Source organism: Elephas maximus, chromosome 13 (assembly GCF_024166365.1).
Source record: "Elephas maximus indicus isolate mEleMax1 chromosome 13, mEleMax1 primary haplotype, whole genome shotgun sequence".
Classification (NCBI taxonomy): Eukaryota; Metazoa; Chordata; class Mammalia; order Proboscidea; family Elephantidae; genus Elephas; species Elephas maximus.
The window spans coordinates 55,602,824-55,624,163 of NC_064831.1; the positions used below are offsets into that span (position 1 = coordinate 55,602,824).

Sequence of the window (21,340 nt, forward strand, 5' to 3'; positions counted from 1 at the left end):
AGTACTTGATGGACCATTTCACTTTTTCTAGCCTTACGCACCCATTCTGTAAAAATTCACTATTTTTAAAAGAGAAATTAACTTCAGCTGACACAATATGCAATTTCACCTTGGGCAACATAAGTATATCAATCTGAAGGGCTGTAACTATAAATTAACTTAAGTACAGATACAGACAGTATTTTAAAAAATCTAGTATATAAAAATATTTAATAAGCATATATGTAACATTTAAAAAATTTTTTTAAATATAAAAATATGGGCTCACTTTAAACAAATTAAAAATCAGTCAAAGAAAAAGTAGAAAGTAAAAGTAAGTAATCCCACTACTCAGAGGTTACTCACTATTAATAGTTTATTGGATATACATCAAGAACTCTGTCCTATGTTTTCACACATGGCATGTATTCATATTTTATGTATCTAAGTTTAATGAAGCAAGTACTAATGCTTACAAAATATACAAAAGATGCATGACATTACTCTGTCCCACCCCACCATTTTTTCTTTTTTAAATAAGAAAGAATTTCTTACTTGGGGCAGGCAGTCCTCCACTGGATCGCTTATATTTGCTCTCCTTTAAAATGGATGTGATTTTATATAAATGACGGAAACCTGTTTTGCATTCAGAGGCAAAAATAAACTCGATTTCATCTTCATGACTTTGGGGAAAAACATGGAAGATGTCGTGAATCTGTAAAATGAATAGCTTAATTTACTATACACATTAACAAAAAATACTACATAAAAAATTCAATTAAGCTAAGCAAGAATTACCTGATAAGTGTACTCAGAAATATAAATCACTGTCAGTGCCAGGGTTCATGGTGTATTTATAACACAGATTTTGCCTGGACCTTTCGGATTTATCTTACTTTAGCCAAAGATTTCATCATTGAGAATTAAGTGTTTTCAAATGGAAAAAAAAAAAAAAAAAAACCAAAAGCTTTTTCTTATTCTCTGTAATCCTTTGAAATGCGGTGTAAGGTTTACTTAATGATATAAATTATAGATATGATGAGAAAAAATTCTTTTAAATTTTCTTTTCGAAAGAGAAATAATCTCTCTGGAATATGTCATTCTCAGATGGAATGATCATCTGTTTCGGGTGAATGACATTCAACTAGTGAATGAGCCGGCTTTATTTTGTATCTTAAATCTTTTCTAGTAAATTGGAAAACGCAGAATTCAATCCAAAACCGGTCTATTTTGGTATACAGTTTGTCAACTTAAAAGTGAAAAGACTTTTCTAGACAGGACCCTTGAAGTTCTCTCAGGAGCACTGATGACGAGGCTATGGATTCAGTATCTGAAACGTCCAGCAACAATGGCAAATCTGCACCCAGAATCTACTTTCTAGCTACACATCCTTACACTCTTGGACCATCGTTCTGACTTGAGATGCTCAAACTAAGAAAATAACATTCACAGTTCCCCTAAATGTAAAAAAATATATATACACACACACATAGATATATAGGTAGTTGGCTGTGAAATTTAATTTGCTTGACTATTCTGAGAAAACATTTAACCAAGCACAGGAAAAACGTATGTACATTTATCCAGACGTCTGTTGTTTCTTCATAAATAATCAGCGGTGTCACCGAGTCAGGCACAGACTCGACAAGGCCCTGTCTTTCCATGGCATCATCTTCTACCGGGACAAACAGCTCAGGTGAGATCAACACTATCTGGAGGCGGGTCTGTGAGCGATCTAGTAGGATGGACCATGCACTGTTCAAACAGAAGAGAAGCACCAGAAATCAAGCAAAGTCTCAGAAAATGAACAATACTCTTCTACTCTCTCCCCTGACACAACCACAATGAAAGAACTGCTTTAGTATATGTTAGATGATAAATTACAAATGGTTAAGTAAAGATACTCTACACTTATTTTTAAAAGTTCTTTGAAAAGTTTTTAAAAAGTGGTTTTCTTTAAATTTCCAAAACCACAGGTGGGCTGTGAAATTGTTTTCTCCCTTTATAATCACTAAATGTCAGTCTCATGGAACTCTTGTCATCTACGTTAGACACAGGAGCCATACGTAATCATCTGTGTCACGTAAGGCTCTGCAAATACTTCTCCTCAAATTATACAATAAAACACACACACACTTACGTATAAAACTTAAAGTCATAAAACTTAACCACAAATAACAATGAAACCATGACTGGCTAAGTAAGAGACATATGAAAATGCTAGGCTTATAGGATTACGAACCCACAAATCTCAGTTCAGGAAAATCCCATGTGCAGAAACAACACACTGCAAGTTTACACGCGAAGGCAGCTGCAGGTGTAGGACAAACTAATAGCAAAGTCATTTCTAAAGGTCTGGATCCTAAATCAGATGTAAAGAAGCGACAATTTAACATACGCACTATTTTCCCTCTGGAGTCCATCCAGCTCTGGCAATATATTCAACTCCTTCGAACAGAATCTCAAAAGGCTGAATTAGTTCCTTATCTATGACATCTAAAATCTATTAAAAAAGAAAAAAGAATCTAGTTATAGAAAACTTAAATAACTAGGCTCACTAGTCTACTTAAACTGTAATCTTTAATAGATACTGTTTCAGACTTAGGTATCTTTCAGTCACATATGGTAAAAGCGAAATCAGCAGTTAAGTTGTGAGTTACCTACACGGGTGCCCTTAGGCCTAAAAAAGTTCTAACCACAAGAACGAGCACAGTCTAAATGTCTCTTTCGTGAGTTATACTAACAGAACCTGAGAGTAACTGGTAAAACTAAGTTTTCATCACTTTAGAATCTAAGAAAAATATTAGGGTTTAGTTCCCTGTATTTTAGCCTAAAACATATTTGTGTAATAGAGTAATGAAATGGCCCTTGGTAAGCACACTTTTTTTCTTCTGAAGTCTAGCAGAGAAGACTGCTTTTTATGCAGCTTATAAACATCTGACTGTCCCAACGGAAAGCAGCAGTACAAGAGAGATGTGGGCTATTTAATCTACCACAGGCATCTGCCCAACACAGAAGGTAATTCACCAGCCAATAACCTACAGTACTATTTTTTTTTTACACTGACCTGGCGAATTAATAAAGGCAAAGATGGAAGAACTACTGAAAGGAGTGGTAAATATGCACATCCCCATATTCCTATCATGGGGACATGCCGGAAATGTTCAAAGTAGAAATTTAGGTCAACCTGAAATCATGATCCACAGGTGCCTCAGTAAATTCAACAACTCCAAAAAACAAAAAAAGCATATCTAAGACCCCCAACTAGACTGACTAGTCAAAGGACATAAAAAGGCAACACGACATTTTATGCTTACCCTTCCTTCAGCATCAATCATTATTTCCGACATCTTAAAAGTGACTTTTGGATTTGGTGTGCCTTTATAAAGAGATATAAATGAATAGTAATGCATCTCCAAAATTACTCAAATGATTTTATCCGATCACTCCCTTTTATTCTTAAGTCATGAATACCATATGTATCAGGGCTTTACTGAGCAAGACTCTCAGGTCATACTTTTAAATTCATACTTTTAAATATGGGTATCGAAAAAGGAGGCCAAGGCATATGGACACTAATGTTCACTGCAGCACTATTCACAATAGCCAAAAGGTGGAAACAACTGAAATGTCCATCAACTGATGAATGGATAAGGAAACACTGGTATATGTATACAACGGAATATTATTCAACCATAAACAAGAATGAAGTCCTCATGCATGCCACAACATGGTGAACCTCGAGGACATTATGCTGAGCAAAACTAGTCAGACACAAAAGGACAAACACTATGTGATATCGCTCATGTGAAATAAGTATATATATGGAAATCAAAAGTATTTTGTGGTTACCAGGGATGGTAGGGAGAGGGAAAGAAGAGTTTTTGCTTAGAGTGCACTGCAGATATGTTAAAGGTGGTTGGAAAGTTTGGACAAAGACTGAAAATGCATGCACAACTTGAAGAATGTGATCAATGTTGCTGAAGTGTACAATGTAGAAACTGAGGAAATGTTGTACGTGCTGTTTATGGTACAATAAATAAAAAGGAGGCTGAAAAACACCAAGAGTCAGCATGAAATAAAGATGGGAAACTGTGTATGATTTTTACAATTGCAGTGCTGTAAACAGCAAGATGGAAAAAAATTACTAATTTATTAAGAACATAATCCCTTAAAAATCGTCTCTTGCTAACAAAGGTTACTGCTTATTCATTCCTTGAAGTAAAAAGGGGTTAAGCCTGTAATTCAAAAATCAGAGTGACACTGAATGAACCCATCTTTATTAAGGCTGTAAATAACCACTCTGACTATACTTTGGATGACTGCAAACAGAATCTTGTACAGAAAGAAGAAAGGAGTGAATGTGAATGCCAGTGGATTACTGTACCTGTTTTAGGGTAGCGGAATGAATCTGCCCTCCTCGTTTCCAACATAGGGGATGTAACATGAATAATTTCCACCTCAGATTCATCATTTTCTTCATACAGAATTCTAAGAATTTTGCCACCACTGGGAGCTTAAAAAGAATTTAGATATTGAAGATTTAAAAGAATTATCTCAGAAAGTAATCATAAGTGACCATTCCCTGTAGCATTAATTTCCCAGGGTGAAAATATATTGTCTATAATCTGATACTCTCATGTATGAAGGTATCACTGGTCTTTGCAATAGCAAAATGAGTTACTGCTAAGGCACTTTTTACTAAGGGTTATTCCTTTTGGAGGGCAAAAACTGAAGATAGCATGTATATATATACATTTAGGACAGGGGAATAACTTTTGAAGGATTTCATTCTTCGCATACCTTAAAATGAATATATTCTTTGTTCAGAAAATTACATTGATAATATTTCTTATAAAAAAAGTAAACGCTATTTAAATAGAATCCAGTTGTTTTGAACAGTTTCTCTATTCATGCCAAAGTCTTGTTCTAACAAACAGAATTATGGCAAAACTTTTTGTACCTTAAAATAAAATGTCCAAATTCAAGCCATCTCTTAACAATAAGTATTTTTCATGGTTATGAAGTACTCAGACTGCTATTTGCAACTCATTAGTGGGTCATGAAATCTATGAGTCATAACTAGTATTTTAAAAAATAAAACAGCAAAGAATATACAATATCAGATTGCATCACACATATGGATAAGCATTGCTTCATTAAATCTCTCAGATACGGACATATCTATGTTCCTGTGAAGTGCCGTTGAGTCAGTTTCGACTCATAGCGACCCCATGCACAACAGAACGACACACGGCCCGGTCCTGCGCCATCATTACAATCGTTACGCTTGAGCTCATTGTTGCAGCAATGTGTCCATCCAACTCATTGAGGGTCTTCCTCTTTTCTGCTGATCCTGTATGTTACCAAGCATGATGTCCTTTCTCCAGGTCCTTCCTGACAACATGTCCAAAATATTTAAGATGCAGTCTTGCCATCATCCTTGCTTCTAAGGAACATTCTGGTTGTACTTCTTCCAAGACAGATTTGTTCGTTCTTTTGGCAATCCACGATATAGTCAATATTCACCAACACCACAATTCAAAGGTGTTAATTCTTCTTCAGTCTTCCTTATTCACTGTTCAGCTTTTACATGCATATGATGCGATTGAAAATACCATGGCTTGGGTCAGGTGCACCATAGTCTTCAAGGTGACATTTTTGCTTTTCTACATTTTAAAGATGTCCTGTGCAGCAGATTTGCCCAGTGCAATGCATCTTTCGATTTCTTGACTGCTGCTACCATGGGTGTTGATCGTGGATCCAAGTAAAACGTGATCCTTGACAACTTCAATCTTTTCTCTGTTTATCGTGATGTTGGTCATTGGTCCAGCTGTGAGGATTTTTGTTTTCTTTATGTTGAGGTTTAATCCATACTGAAGGCTGTGGTCTTTGATCTTCATTAATAAGTGCTTCAAGTCTTTTTCACTTTCAGCAAGCAAGGTTGTGTCATCTGCATAACACAGGTTATTAACAAGTCTTCCTCTAATCCTGATGCCCCGTTCTTCTTCACATAGTCCATCTTTTTGGATTATTTGCTTGGCATACAGATTGAATAGGTATGGTGAACGGATACAACTCTGAATACTGGTGGCACAGCTTCCAGCATCACAGCAACACGCAAGTCCCCACAGTATGACAACCTGACAGACACATGCAGGGATATATCTATACCTGACAAATTTAACATATATATTACATGTATTGTATATTGGGCCACAAGGTAAAACAAATTTCTAATTGGATCATGGTCAAAAAGTTTGAAAGCCATTGCATTAGAGAGCTGTTTCTCAAGTTTCTTAAGCAGTGGAATAAATCCACCTAGAAGAAGGAATTTGTTCCCTTTTTTCTTACCCATTCACACACTAACTTGGCCATCTGCTCATGGAGACTTTCTAGCTCAACCATATGTTTTTATAGCAGTTCTTATTAAGGTGTGATATTTTTAGTTTTGTTACCAATGTTGCCACCAACATTACAAAGACCAGCTTCTAGGTGAAATACTGGCAAAGGAAGGTGGGGAGTCTAAGGCACTGAACCACAATGCAAATGTTTTCACTAGGATACATTATAGTGGGATACAGTCTGTATATTCCAAATAACTACCGGTAGGAAACAATCTTCATCACTTTAGAATCTATTACGCAAGATTTAGAATCTTTAACCAATTGGTAGTAGAATCTCATAATACTGTAAATGATCTGTAATACGTTACATTGCACTCTTTTACCTAATTCAGCTTCTGGACACCACCAATAGCCAGAATATCTATCAAATTCTTCTTGAAGAACAAAAGTAGCAACTCCAGCCGATCTGGGATCCTCTTCCATGTTGGCTAGCTCTAGACAAACATAAAAGGGACATTACCACAGAAAGCTCTCTATCTTTTCATAGGTACAATGCAGAAAGTCTATTTAAAAAATTATATATTTATAATATTAAAATATTTATAACATTTTCTATAAAAAAAAAGTGCTATTTACGTAATAGAGTTCAGTTGCTTGAAGCGGTTTCTCTATCCATGTTAAAGTCTTGTTCTAACAAATACAATTACGGCAAAACTTTTTTTTGTTTATTTTGAGAGGTAGCTATAGTGTAATGGTGGACTGTGGGGTCAGACGGAATGAGTTCAAATCTGAACACCATTTACCAACTCTTTGACCTTGGGCAAATCACTCAGTCCATTCTGCTGCCGTATTCTATTTGTAAATGGGGATAATAGCTGACCTTGTAAAGTTACTATGAGGAGTAAATGAGTTAATTCACATATAAAGCACTTAGAACACAGCCTAGGCCATAGTACATGTTCCATAAATGTTATTATTTTCCCATTTCACTAGAATCATGGAAGAAAACAATGCATGTAAAGGGTCAAAGTGACTTACAATTCTCCTGTACAGAACAGTAAATCTTTAGACCTGGAACAGAACTGGTAGACCATATACCTCCTCCGCTCCTCCTCCCTCCCATTTCCCCAGAGCAGTTCAGCTTTCATCTGCTTTCACACTTTCATTTCCAGGAAAGAATTCGAAGAAAGGAAACTGCTTTTAAAAATCACAATCATTGAAGATTTTCTGACATGGGGAAATGTTTACAACACTCAAATGAAAAAATACACTTTACTGAATGGAATATACACTGTGAATCCACTTATAAAAATACTATACACAGGTATTTCTGAAAAAGTGTTGGGATATAAACCAAGATGTTATCAGTGCTTATCTGCAGGTAGTGGGATCACAGGCAAGGTTTTTTTTTCCCCATTGTTGTATAATTTATAAATCTTCATTTGCCAAATGCATATACTTTTGTAATCACATCCCTATTAAGACAGACTATTTCCAGCCCCCTAGAATATTTTCTCATGCCCCTTCCCAGTTAATGTCCACTGCCAAAGAAGCAGTCATCTGATTTCTATTGCCACAGGCTGGTTTTGCATATTCTAGAATTTTACATAAATGAAATCACAGAGTATATATTTTGTGTCTGGCTTATTTTTAATAATATTTTATTGAGTTTTCAGTGAAAGTTTGCACAGCAAGTTAGGTTCACACTGAACAATTATTACACATATTGTTCAGAGATGTCTGGCTTCTTCTGAGGTTTATTAACGTTGTTACATACACCAGTAGTTCATTCCTGGTTATTATGAAGTCCTACTCCATTGTAGGAGTATATCACACTCTTCTATCCATTCTCTTGTTAACGAGTATCTGGGCTGCTTCCCGTCTTTGGTATTATGAGTAAAGATGCCATGAGCATCCACATAAAAGGGTTTTTGTGGACATATGTTTTTATTTCTCTTGAATAAATATCAAGGAGGGGAAAAGCTGGGTAGTATGGTTAGTATATGTTTATAAGAAACTGCCAATTTCCTGAAATGGTTGTATTATATATTTGATGGTCTCAATCTTTTTCACTTTCGCCAGACCAGTAGGTGTGTAAACCCACTGCTGTTGGGTTGATTTTGACTCACAGCCACCCTATAGGACAGAGCAGAACTGCCCCATACAGTTTCCAAGGACCAGCTGGTGGATTCGGACTGACGACCTTTTGGTTAGCAGCCCTGGTGGCAGAGTGGTTAACAGCTATGGCTGCAAACTGCTACGGCTGTTTGAATCCACCAGCCACTCCTTAGAAACCCTATAAGGCAGTTCTACTCTGTCTGACAGGGTCACTATGAGTTGGAATTGACTCGACAGCAATGAGTTTGGTTTGGGTTTAGTACGTTTGTAGCATTGATTTTAATTTTACATGCAAGTTTTATTATTTTTTTGATTATCTGTGTTTTCTATATTGTACGAAATGAACGTACAGTACGAACCAATAATCCCTTACCCAAAAAGCTTGAGTCCATAAGTGTTTAGAATTCAGAGTTTTGAGGATTTTAGATATACTGTACATCTACCATATATTATGTAAGCTCTGCAGCAAGGTAATCAAATACCCTGTAATCAAATACATCAACATTCCTGCAGCAAACTTATGAATAGGCACACTAAGTAGGATTAGGATTATAAATATCCTGAGGTCAGGTCACGTCAGGTCAGATTTTGCCACGAACTGAGTTTTTGCACTAAGCTAATGAAAACCTTTCTGTTTTCAGAGCTTTTTGGGTTTTAGAATTAATGACAGAGCCAAAACCAGATATGAATTTAAAATGTAAAGATCATGCTGCTTGCTTCAATTTCAAAATGCACACAAAAGCAAATTAAATTTTAGAAATTTTTTCAGGAAAGTATGTTTGAAGACTTCTGCATTACCATTATGCACGTAGGTGAGCCTCCTCTCCTCTCTGGTTACGATGTTGGATATCCAGATGTCATTGCTATGTATAAATGCAATCCAGTCTGGATCAGCAGGGCATAATTTTGGGTCCATCCGTATGTTGGGACAACTAGTCTCCACTAAGTTTGGTCGTAAGGGTTGTTGCTAGAAAAATAAACATCATTCTAAGGCAAGTATTAAGGTGATGTATCACTCCACCTGCCAGCACCCTTCCTGTAAGAACGTCTAGGTAAATGCCAACCATGATAATGGTTCCCCAGAAAAACAGAGACTCTCATATGCCTTAACTTATAAGGAAGAACTAATTTTCTTTCCCTATGAATTAGAATGCTAAAGTTAACAGGAGAAGAAAGACAGACATTATCACTTTATTGCCCAAAGCTGCTTAATGGGGTAATTATTATTAGGTATTTTATCAAACATGTATTAAATATGTACTATATATTTAAAATTAATTTTACCAATTCAAAAGTTTGCCCATAAAAATATAATAAAAGCCAGAATCATCACAACTCTATAGAAATAGTAGTTCTAATAGCACATAAGGAATTGCAAGGAATACAACCATTTAAAATCCACCTTAATTTATTAGGATAAATTAAAACTTTTAAGGGAAAAATGGATTGTCTTGTGATAACATCATTTTCCAAAATCCCTGTCAGCATTTACACATAAAAAAGGGCATTAATGTCCTTTACTGTCTTCTTACAGTAGGTATATTTAACATTAAAAAAAAAATGCATACTAATACCATTAAAAAAATTATTATTTTTTATTGTAAGTGAAAGTTTACAGTTCAAGTTAATCTCCCATACAAAACTAAAAATTATTAATTCTAGACACTGGAAAGTAACATCCATTTTTTTTATTACTACTAAATTTCTTATTTGTCAGGCAAACAAATTTTTGGTTTGCTTGTTAATTATTTTTCTGATTTGAGTGCAAAAAAATCTTTAGGATCCAAAAAAGATTTAATGAGCAGTACAATCAAACTTAGAAGTCCCTGGGTGGCATAAATGGTTAGGTGCTCAACTAGCAGCTGGAAGGCTGGCAGTTTGAACCCACCCAGAGGAGCCTTAGAAGACAGGCCTGGCAATTTGCTTCCGAAAGGTCAGAGCCTTGAAAACCCTATGGAGCAGTTCTACTCCACACACATGGGGTCGCCATGAGTCAGAATCGACTCGACAGCAACTAACAACTCACTCAAACTTACGGTAAATCCTTGTGGCCCTCCATCTTTTACATGATAAATTCCACTACCGGCTTGAAACAGAAATGTTCCGCTTCCTTGGTGATAATCATAAGAAGCAATTCCAACTGTTCCAATGCGTTTTCTTTCTCTTAATAGCTCTTCTTCTCGAGAATACATCCCATAGTCCAGTGTTGCCTAATGCAAAGGAAAGAGCAGTCAGCTACCACAGGCTTCTGAAAACTTGTGAGGTTAAAAAGAGAGACAACCACAGAATCCTGCTAAAAGCCCACCTAGTTATATACATTTCTTTTCGTGTCATGTTTATTAGTGTTTAATTACATACATGCACATCTGCATATGTATGTTAGGCTCCACTACAAAAAAAGCAAATTCATGGAACAGATTTTCATGAACTTTTATTAATTCTGACCCTTTTGTTTTAACTGTCTCTTAAGACTGTTCCCGTCAAAGCCAAATGTAGTTCTGAGTATGTGATTATGTTTGAATATCTTCCCTCTTTTTCTCCCGAACCGTCACCAGGCTGGATCTGTACCTAATATGTCTTAGTGCTTTATAATCAGAACACAAGAAATTTCAGAGCTAAGAAATTATCCTTCACGACAGAACTCAGTATTTATTTTTTTCTAGAACCATTATTTTTTAAAATTTTCATTGTGCTTTAAGTGAAAGTTTACAAATCAAGTCAGTCTCTCATTCAAAAATTCATATATACCTTGCTAGTTGCTCTCCCCCAATGAATGACACAGCACACTCCTTCTCTCCACCCTCTTTCATGTCCATTCAGTCAGCTTCTGTCCCCCTCTGCCTTCTCATCTCCCCTCTGGACAGGAGCTGCCCACATAGTCTCATGTGTCTACTCAATCCAAGAAGCTCACTCTTCACCAGTATCATTTTCTACCTTATAGTCCAGTCTGAAGAGTTGGCTGTGGGAATGGTTCCTGTCTTGGGCTAACAGAAAGTCTGGGGACCATGACCTCCGAGGTCCTTAGAGAACTCTGTATTTATAACATTGTGATTACAAAATTTATTATTTGAAAGAATAAACAAGCAAGATGGTAAAAAAGAACCCTGAAAAAGATCAACTGCAAGGAATATGGCTAGAGTTATCAGATACTAAAAAATTAAAATTTTTATAATAAATAACTTTTGACACATGAATAAAGAGAAAAACCAACAGAACAGCAGATCCAAAATGGAAAACTGAATACAGAAACTAGTAAGAAAAGGGTGATGGGGAAAAGATGGGACTTTTTAAATCAGTAAAAGATAAAATTGGGTTTACTTCTCACACATTCCAAGTGGATCAGAGATACAAATGTTAAAAATGAAACCAACCTCTGCTTCCAACCAAGATGGCAGAACAGGAACTGGAAGACTTTCTGAGTTAAGGAGATACAGGTGAGCACGCAAGGAGACCAAGACAGCTAGGGTGTGCAGAACAAAGTAATGATGAGGAAAGAACTACACCAAGAGCAGGTGTCTCTCTTAAGTATGCAGCATGATCAGTGCATGTGTAAGGAAATCACCAGAGGACAGGAAAGGGGCCACCCTAAAAGACCTGAGGACAAGTACCCAGTTTTTACACAGGGCTGGATGGTAGTACCTGTTCCCACCAGCCAGACTGGGAAACCTCATAATTCATGGGACACTGGTTAGAGAAAGACTCTTGCTTTGGTAGTTAGGAATCTTAGACCTAGAATAAATTTGACTCTGGCCCTGCTTAACAGATCTTAAAAACAGGACCCAAAAAGGAGCAGTTTTTGAGTAACTTAATTGTGTCCAAGAACAAACCTTAAGTATATTTATAGGAATATAACAAACTCAACAAGATAAAATTGATAATGCACAGAACCTAAGAAAAACTTACCATGCAGGCGAAACAGCAGGAAAACACAACTCATAATAAAAAGGGGAAAAAATCAATTAATCCAGAATTGATACCAAAAAACCAAACCCGTTGCTGTCGAGTCAATTCCAACTCAGAGTGATCCTAGTGGCGTAGTGGTTAAATGCTACAGCTGCTAACCGAAAGGTCAGCTGTACAAATCCACCAGGTGCTCCCTGGAAACTCTATGGGGCAGTTCTACTCTGTCATACAGGGTTGCTATGAGAACTGGCACAGATGATAAAATTAGAAGATAAGGATACTAAAGCAGTTATTATAACTGTGTTCCAAAAGTCTAAAAGCTTCAGACATGGAAGACATAAAAAAGCTCCAAATCAAAAATAGAGACTACAACTACAACGTATGAGACTAATGGCAGATTAGACATTGCAGAAGAAAAGATCAGTGAGTTTAAAAACACAGCAGAAGAAAATATCCAAAATGAAATGGGGAAAAACTTCGAAAATTGAACAGAGCATCATCAGTGAGCTGTGAGACAACTCTGAATGGCTTAATGTGTAAATAATTGGAGACTCTGACTGAAAAGGAGAGGAGAGAGGACAGAAAATGTTTTTAAACACATAATGAACTCAAAGACAAAGTACATGAAGAAAAATACAAGGCACATCGTAAAAATTCAAAAACAATGAAAAACAGAACATCTTAAAAGCAGCCAGAGGAAAAAGAAAGTTACATACTGAGGAACAAAGATAGGGAAGACAGCAGATTTTAGAATGTAAGCAAGGAGACAGTGGAGCAAAATCTTTAAAGTACTGAAACATAAAAACTGTTTGAGAATTTTATACCCAGCAAAAATCTCTTTCAAAACTGAAGGTGAAATAAAAACTCCTTTAGAAATATAAAAGCCAAAAGAATTAAATCACAAGCAGACCCACACTACAAGAAATGTTAAATGAAGTCTTTCAGGTAGAGAAAAATGATATCCAAAGGAAACACTAGACAGTAACTTGAATTAGCATGAAGAATTAAGATCACCAGAAAAGGTTAACTAGTAATGCACTGCATAACGTCTGTTTGGGCAATGTCCAACAGCACACAGGTTTGTGCTCTGGTGCTCACCCTCCAATGGATGCCGCAGCCCGACTTGGCAGCAAACCTGCCTACTGCCCCCACATGTGGGAACAGGTGCCCCTGCTGCTGGGAGGAAAAGGCAACCGATCCTGCTCCTGAGCGCCCAAGGCTGATGACAGGCATCACGGGGCCTGGCTGGGTGGGGGTGCTGGGTCACTGAGACTGCTTCCTTGCTGCCTGGGCCCATACCTGGAGCCTCCCTGCCATGACCCTCACAGGGCTGTGGGGCCGAGCACTGGGCAGAACCTGGCTGAGTGCTCATCTGAGGTATCCATAGCAGGAGCTACCCTGGCCGCATGTCACACAGCAGCCCCCAGGCCCGTGAACCTGGGAGCCCCACTGTTTTAGTTATCTAGTGCTGCTATAATAGAAATAGCCCAAGTAGATGGCTTCAAGAAATAGATGTTTATTCTCTCACAGTCTAATAGGCTAGAAGTCAAAACTCAGGATGTCAGCTCCAGGGAAGGCTTGCTTTCCCTGCTGGCTCTGGAGGAAGGCCCTTGTCATCAACCTTCCTCTGGTCTAGGAGCTTTTCTGTGCAGGAACCTCAGGTCCAAAGGATGCGCTCTGGTCCCAGTGCTGCTTTCTTGGTGGTATGAGGTCCCCTACTCTCTGCTCGCTTTCCTTTATCTCTTATAAGATAAAAGGTGGTGCAGGCCACACCCCAGGGAATCTCCCTTTATGCTGGATCAGGGATGTGACCTAAGTAAGGGTGTTACATTCCACCCTAACCCTCTTTAATGTAACCTAACCACAGGCAGAGATTAGGATTTACAGCACATAGGAAAATTATATCAGTAACAAAATGGAGGACAACCACATAATACTGGGAATCATGCCTTAACCAAGGTGACACGTTTTTGGGGGACACAATTCAATACATGACACCCATGGACCTGGATGTTTGCACTGCGTCCAAATCACAAAATGTCCTATTTCACAGAACATATCATGGAAGTCAAGCAACACATGACTGTATAAGCAAAAACAAGTCTGTGTTATGTATTTTTGGTTAGTAACACAGGGTTGCTATGAGTCGGAACTGACTGCATGGCAACTAACAGTAACAACAACTCTTATATTCCTATACAATTTAAAAGATAACTACATAAAATACTAACTATAAATCTATGTCGATGGGCAGACAATGTATAAAGCTATAATTGTGATAATGACAGCATAAAGGAGGGTAGAGCTAAACAGGAGCAGTTTTTATATTTAAGTGTAATTAAGTTGGTATTAATTTGAACTAGATTGTTATATATTCAGATGTTAATTGTTGCCCCTGGGGCAACCACTAAGAAGATAACTAAACATGCATCCTAGAAAATGTTTACAGACATAAAAATATATAGGCAAAAAAAAAAAAAAAAATCCAAAATGGCACAAGTAGCCCTTCCTCATCCATAATTAAATGTAAATGAATTAAACTTTCTAATTAAAAGGCAGAGATTGAAAGAACAAATTAAAAAAAACACGCTCCAATTATATACTGTCTGAAAGAAACTTCCTTTAGATTCAAAGACCCAAATAGGTTGAAAGTAAAAGAACAGAAAAAGATATTCCATGCAAACAGTACTTAAGAGAGCTGGAGTGGCTATATCAACATCAGACAAAACAGACTTCAAGAAAAAATTGTTACTAGAGACAAAAAAGAGTATTATATAATGATATGGGAGTCAATCCATTAAGAAGGTGTAAATATTACAAATTTATATGCACTTAAAAACAGAGCCACAAGGTGCATCAAGCAAAAACTGATAGAACGGAAGGGAGGAAAAAAACCCCAAATGTTTAAGTGTTCGGCTACTAACTGAAAGGTTGGCAGTTTGAATCCATCCAAAAGGTGCTTTGGAAAAAAGGTCTGGTGATCTACTTTTGGAAAGATCGCAGGCACTGAAAACCCAGTCGAGTGTAGTTCTATTCTGAAACTTGTGGGGTTGCCATGAGTTGGAACCAACTCAACAGGATGTGGTTTGGTTTTTTTTAGAGATGGAGGAGAAAGGGATTTCACTAGATGGTTAAGAGGTGAAGGGTTTCTTTTTAGGGTAATGAAAATATTCTAATGTTGACTGGGATGTCTAATGCACAATTCTGTGACCATATTAAAAGCCACTGAACTGTTTAAGTTTTGGGGGCGAACTGCATGTTATGTGAATTATATCTTAATAAATCTGTTTGGAGAAAGGTAAAAAGACAGAAAGACATATTCTACGCTAACACTAATCAAAGGAAACCCTGGTGGTGTAGTGTTTAAGTGCTATGGCTGCTAATCAAAGGTTCAGCAGTTCAAATCTGCCAGGTGCTACTTGGAAACTCTATGGGGCAGTTCTACTCTGTCCTATAGGGTCACTATGAGTCGGAATCGACTTGATGGCGCTGAGTTTGGTTTGGGTTTGGTAACACTAATCAAAAGAAATCTGGAGTGGCTATATGAATACCAAACTAAATTTCAGAGCAAAGAACATTACCAGAGACAAAGAAGGCTATTTCGTAACAATAAAGAAGTCAGTTCATCAGGAGGACATAGCAATCCTATCCACTTATGAGCCTAAAAACACAGCTTGAAAATACATACAGCAAAAACTAACAGAACTGCAAGGAAAAAAGTCAAATCCACATGTATGGTTGGAGATTTCAAATTTTAACATCCCCTCTTTCAGTATCTGGTAAAACAAATAGAAAATCAGTAAGGACCATAGAAGACATGATCAACACAATTAACCACCTCGATCTAATTGATATTTATAGAACACTCCACAACAGCAGAATACATATTCTTTTCAAGTGCACGAGGAACATTTACCAAGACAGACTAAAATTATCCTTGGCAAAAGCACAAAACTCAATAAATTGAAAAGCATTCAAGTCACATGAAGTATGTTTTCTGATTGCAATGGAATTAAATTACAAGTCAGTAACAGAAATATCTCTGGAAAATTCCCAAATATTTGGAAACTAAATAGTACATGTCTAAATAATGAATTAAAAGAAAATTAGGAAGAATTTTGAACTAAATTAACATGAAGATGCAACATATCAAAAGCAGTACTTATAGGGAAATTTATAATACTAAATGCCTGCATAAGAAAAGAAGGGATGTGTCTTATCTAGTGCTGCTATAACAGAAATACCACAAGTGGGTGGTTTTAACAAAGAACAATTTATTCTCCCACAGTCTAGGAGCCTAGAAGTCCAAATTCAGGGTGCCAGCTTTAGGGGAAAGCTTTCTCTCTCCTTTGGCTCTGGGGGAAGGTTCTTGTCCCAGCTGAGGTGGTTCTCAGTGCAGGGACCCCAGGTCAAAAGGACGTGCTATTCTCCTGGCTCCTGTTTCTTGGTGGTGTGAGGACCCCATGTCTCTCTGCTTACTTCTGTCTTTTATTATCTCTAGAGAGACTGACTTAAGATATAACCTATCTTGGTAAAGGCTAAGACAGTACATAATACTGGGGAAGTCGGCACAACTTGACCAAGGCAAGGTCATGGAAGCTTTGTAGATACATCCAAACTCCCTGAAGGACGGAATTACTGGGCTGAGGGCTGGGGACCATGGTCTTGGGGGATATCTAGCTCAACTGGCATAACAGTTTATAAAGAAAATGTTCTACATTCAACTTCGATGAGTAGCATCTGAGGTCTTAAAAGCTCGTGAGCAGCCAACTAAGAAATACCACTGGTCCCATTCTGTCTGGAGCAAGGGAGAAAGAAGACAACCAAAGACACAAGGGAAAGATTAGTCCAAAGGACCAAAGGACCACAACTACCACAGCCTACCAGACTGAGTCCAGCACAACTAGATGGTGCCTGGCTACCATCACTGACTGCTCTGATAGTGATTACAAAAGAGGATCCTGGACAGAGCTGGAGAAAAACGTAGAACAAAATTCTGACTTAGAAAAAAAGACCAGACTTGCTAGTCTGACAGAGACTGGAGAAACCCCAAGAGTATGGCCCCCGACACCCTTTTAACTCAGTACTGAAGTCACTCCTGAGGTTCACCCTTCAGCCAAAGATTAGACAGGCCCATAAAACAAAATGAAGACTAAATGGGCACGCCAGCCTAGGGGCAAGGCAAGAAGTCAGGAGGGGACAGGAAAGCTGGTAATGGGGAACCCAGGGTTGAGAAGGGGAGAGTGTTGGCATGTTGTGGGGTTGGCAACCAATGTTACAGAACAATATGTATTGTTTAATGAGAAACTAATTTGCTCCATAAACCTTCATCTAAAGTACAATAAAAAAGCAAAAAAAAAAAAAAAAAAAAAAAAACCCAGAAAAATTAGAGCAAATGAGATCTAAGGGAAGTAGAAGAAAGAAAATAATTAGGATCAGAGCATAAAACAATGAAACAGAAAACAGAAAAATGACAGAGGAAATCATGAAACCAAATTGATGAGGGAAAAAAAAAAGCGAGCAGAGCAAACTACCAATATCAGGATTGAGACAGGAACATCACTGAAGATTCTACAGATATTAAAAAGATAAAAGAATATTATGAACTTTATGCCAATACATTTGATAACTCAGATAAAATATACACATTCCTTAAAAGACAGAAACCAAAGCTCACTCAAAAAGAAATACAACTCATCTGAAGACGTCACCAAAAGAGTAAAAAGACCACCTACAGATTGAGAAAAAATTTTCAGCTATGACATCTCCGACCAGCACCTGATCTCTAAAATCTGTATGATTCTGTTAAAACGCAACCACAAAAAGACAAACAACCCAATCAAAAAGTGGGCAAAGGATATGAACACGCACTTCACTAAAGAAGATATTCAGGCAACTAACAGATACATGAGAAAATGCTCTTGATCATTAGCCATTAGAGAAATGCAAATTAAAACTACGATGAGATTCCATCTCACACCAGCAAGGCTGGCATTAATCCAAAAAACACAAAATAATAAATGTTGGAGAGGCCGCGGAGAGATTGGAACTCTTATACACTGCTGGTGGGAATGTCAAATGGTACAACCACTTTGGAAATCTATCTGGCATTTTCTTAAAAAGTTAAAAATAGAACTACCATAAAAAAAACCATACAACCCAGAAATCCCACTCCTCGGAATATACCCTAGAGATACAAGAGCCTTCACACGAACAGATATATGCACACCCATGTTTATTGCAGCACTGTTTACAATAGCAAAAACCTGGAAGCAACCAAGGTGTCCATCAACGGATGAATGGTTAAATAAATTATGGTATATTCACACAATGGAATACTACGCATCAATAAAGAACGGTGACTAATCTGTGAAACATTTCATAACATGGAGGAACCTGGAAGGCATTATGCTGAGTGAAATTAGTCAGAGGCAATAGGACAAATATTATATAAGACCACTATTATAAGATCTTGAGAAATAGTATAAACTGAGAAGAACACATACTTTTGTGGTTACAAGGAGGGGGAGGGAGGGAGGATGGGAGAGGGTTATTTACTGATTAGTTAGTAGATAAGAACTACTTTAGGTGAAGGGAAGGACAATACTCAATACACGGAAGGTCAGATCAAATGGACTGGACCAAAAGCAAAGAAGTTTCTGGGATAAACTGAATGCTTCAAAGGTCAGCAGAGCAAAGGCGGGGGTTTGGGGACTATGGCTTAAGGGGACTTCTAAAGTCAATTGGCAAAATAATTCTATTATGAAAACATTCTGCATCCCACTTTGAAGTGTGGCATCTGGGGTCTTAAATGCTAACAAGCCGCCACCTAAGATGCATCAATTGGTCTCAAGCCACCTGGAGCAAAGGAAAATGAAGAACACCAAGGTCACACGATAACTATGAGCCCAAGAGACAGAAAGGGCCACATGAACCAGAGACTTACATCATCCTGAGACCAGAAGAACTAGATGGTGCCCGGCCACAACCGATGACTGCCCTGACAGGGAGCACAACAGAGAACCCCTGAGGGAGCCAGAGAACAGTGTGGTACAGACCACAAATTCTCATAAAAAAACCAGACTTAATGGTTTGACTGAGACTAGAAGAATCCCGGCGGTCATGGTCCCCAAACCTTCTGTTGGCCCAGGACAGGAACCATTCCCAAAGACAACTCATCAGACATGGAAGGGACTGGACAATGGGTTGGAAAGAGATGCTGATGAAGAATGAGCTACTTGTATCAGGTGGACACTTGAGACTGTGTTGGCGTCTCCTGTCTGGAGGGGAGATGGGAGGGTAGAGAGGGTTAGAAACTGGCAAAACGGTCACGAAAGGAGAGACTGGAAGGGCTGACTCATTAGGGGGAGAGTAAGTGGGAGTATATAGTAAGGTGTATATAAGCTTATTATGTGACAGACTGACTTGATTTGTAAACTTTCACTTAAAGCACAATAAAAATTATTAAAAAAAAAAAGAAATACAAAACCTAAATATCCTTATTTCTATTAAAGAAATTGAATTTGTAGTTAAAAACATTCCCACAAAGAAAACAACAGACCCAGATAGTGTCACTGGCATATTTTACCAAAATTTAAGGAAGAAATAATAGCAATTCTAACAAATTCTTCTAGAAAGTTAAAAAGGAGGAAATACCTTCTCTTTCTGTGATGCCAGCATAACTGTAATACCAAAATTGGGCAAAGGAAATACAAGAAAGCTACAGACCAATATCCCTCATGAAGATATTAAAAATCTACTCTATTTTTATGTAAATAACGCACGCCTTCTACACTTATTTGCCAACTGCACCCTCCTCCCATAAGGTGTTTTTGTAAGCATGCTATGCTAATTTTTTTACAGCAATATTTATGAAAATACCCCCCAGGGGGAGGGAGTGGTTGGCGAACAAATGCAGAAGGCGAGAGTTATTGGTGTAAAAATACAGTAGAAAAAATTTTAGCAAATGGAATGTAACAATGCTTGAAAGAAAACATCATAACCAAACGTGCTCGATCCCACAAATGCAAGGTTGGTTTAACACTAGAAAAGCAATCGGCGTATTTTATCACATTAACCAACTAAAAAAGATAAACCATATGATCACCTCAGTGACAAAGAAACAGCATTTGACAAAATCTAGTACCCATTTTCCTGACATAAACCCTTAAGCTAGAAAGAGAACACCCTCAGCCTAATAAAAGGCATCTATGAAAAGCCCACAGCTAGTATCTTACACAGGGGTCCCAGGGTGGCACAAACGGTTAAGCACACGACTACTAGTCGAAAGACTGGTGGTTTGAACACACCCAAGAGGCCCCTCGGAAGACAGGCCTGGTGATCTGCTTCTGAAAGGTCACAGCCTTGAAACCCTATACTCAATATCATTCTTCATCTATCAGAATGTCAAAAACCCAAATGTCTGCCCATGAACTGTTGGAGAATCTGTGGGGAAACAAGCACACTTAAACTCTGCTGGTGGGAACTCAAAATGACATAATCCCTATGGAAAGAAACAGAAATATCTAGTAAAATTACAAAAGCATATATTATCTTTTAATCAAAGGGCTGGCAGTTTGAATCTACCAGGCCCTCCTTGGAAACTCTATGGGGCAGCTCAACTCTGTCTTATAGGGTCGGGTCGCTATGAGTCAGAATCGACTTGACGGCACTGGGTTTGGTTTAGTTTTGGTTTTATATATCTTTTGGTCTAGCAATCTCATTTCTAAGAATCCAGTTCAAAGGCATACAAGAAAAAATGTGAAAAATTCTATGTACAAGCCATTTCATTACAGTACTATCTAAAATAACGGAAACATCCATCAACAGGAAACTCGTTGAATATGATTGATCCACACAACACAACACAGATGTGAACAGGAGTGAAGAATGCCTATATGCCTCTATGGAGTGATCTGGAACATACATTTGCAAGGAGGAGAAAAGCGTATACTGAATGTTACTCCTTAAGAGGAGAAGGATATGAATATCTA

At 37.7% G+C, this 21,340-nt stretch overlaps 1 protein-coding gene across 3 annotated transcripts in view; it reads right to left on the reverse strand.

Annotated features, from left to right (window-relative positions):
- DPP8 (dipeptidyl peptidase 8) overlaps positions 1 to 21,340 on the reverse strand; it is a 62,474-nt gene that overhangs the window by 29,475 nt on the left and 11,659 nt on the right. For all 3 annotated transcript variants that reach the window (XM_049905261.1, XM_049905259.1, XM_049905262.1), the window contains exons 5-12: positions 10,481 to 10,654; positions 9,243 to 9,411; positions 6,710 to 6,820; positions 4,367 to 4,495; positions 3,297 to 3,358; positions 2,382 to 2,482; positions 1,557 to 1,734; positions 535 to 694 (exon numbers count right to left, since the gene is read on the reverse strand). In XM_049905261.1, the coding sequence (XP_049761218.1) occupies positions 535 to 694; positions 1,557 to 1,734; positions 2,382 to 2,482; positions 3,297 to 3,358; positions 4,367 to 4,495; positions 6,710 to 6,820; positions 9,243 to 9,411; positions 10,481 to 10,654 (1,084 nt within the window). The remainder of the gene's footprint in view (positions 1 to 534; positions 695 to 1,556; positions 1,735 to 2,381; positions 2,483 to 3,296; positions 3,359 to 4,366; positions 4,496 to 6,709; positions 6,821 to 9,242; positions 9,412 to 10,480; positions 10,655 to 21,340) is intronic.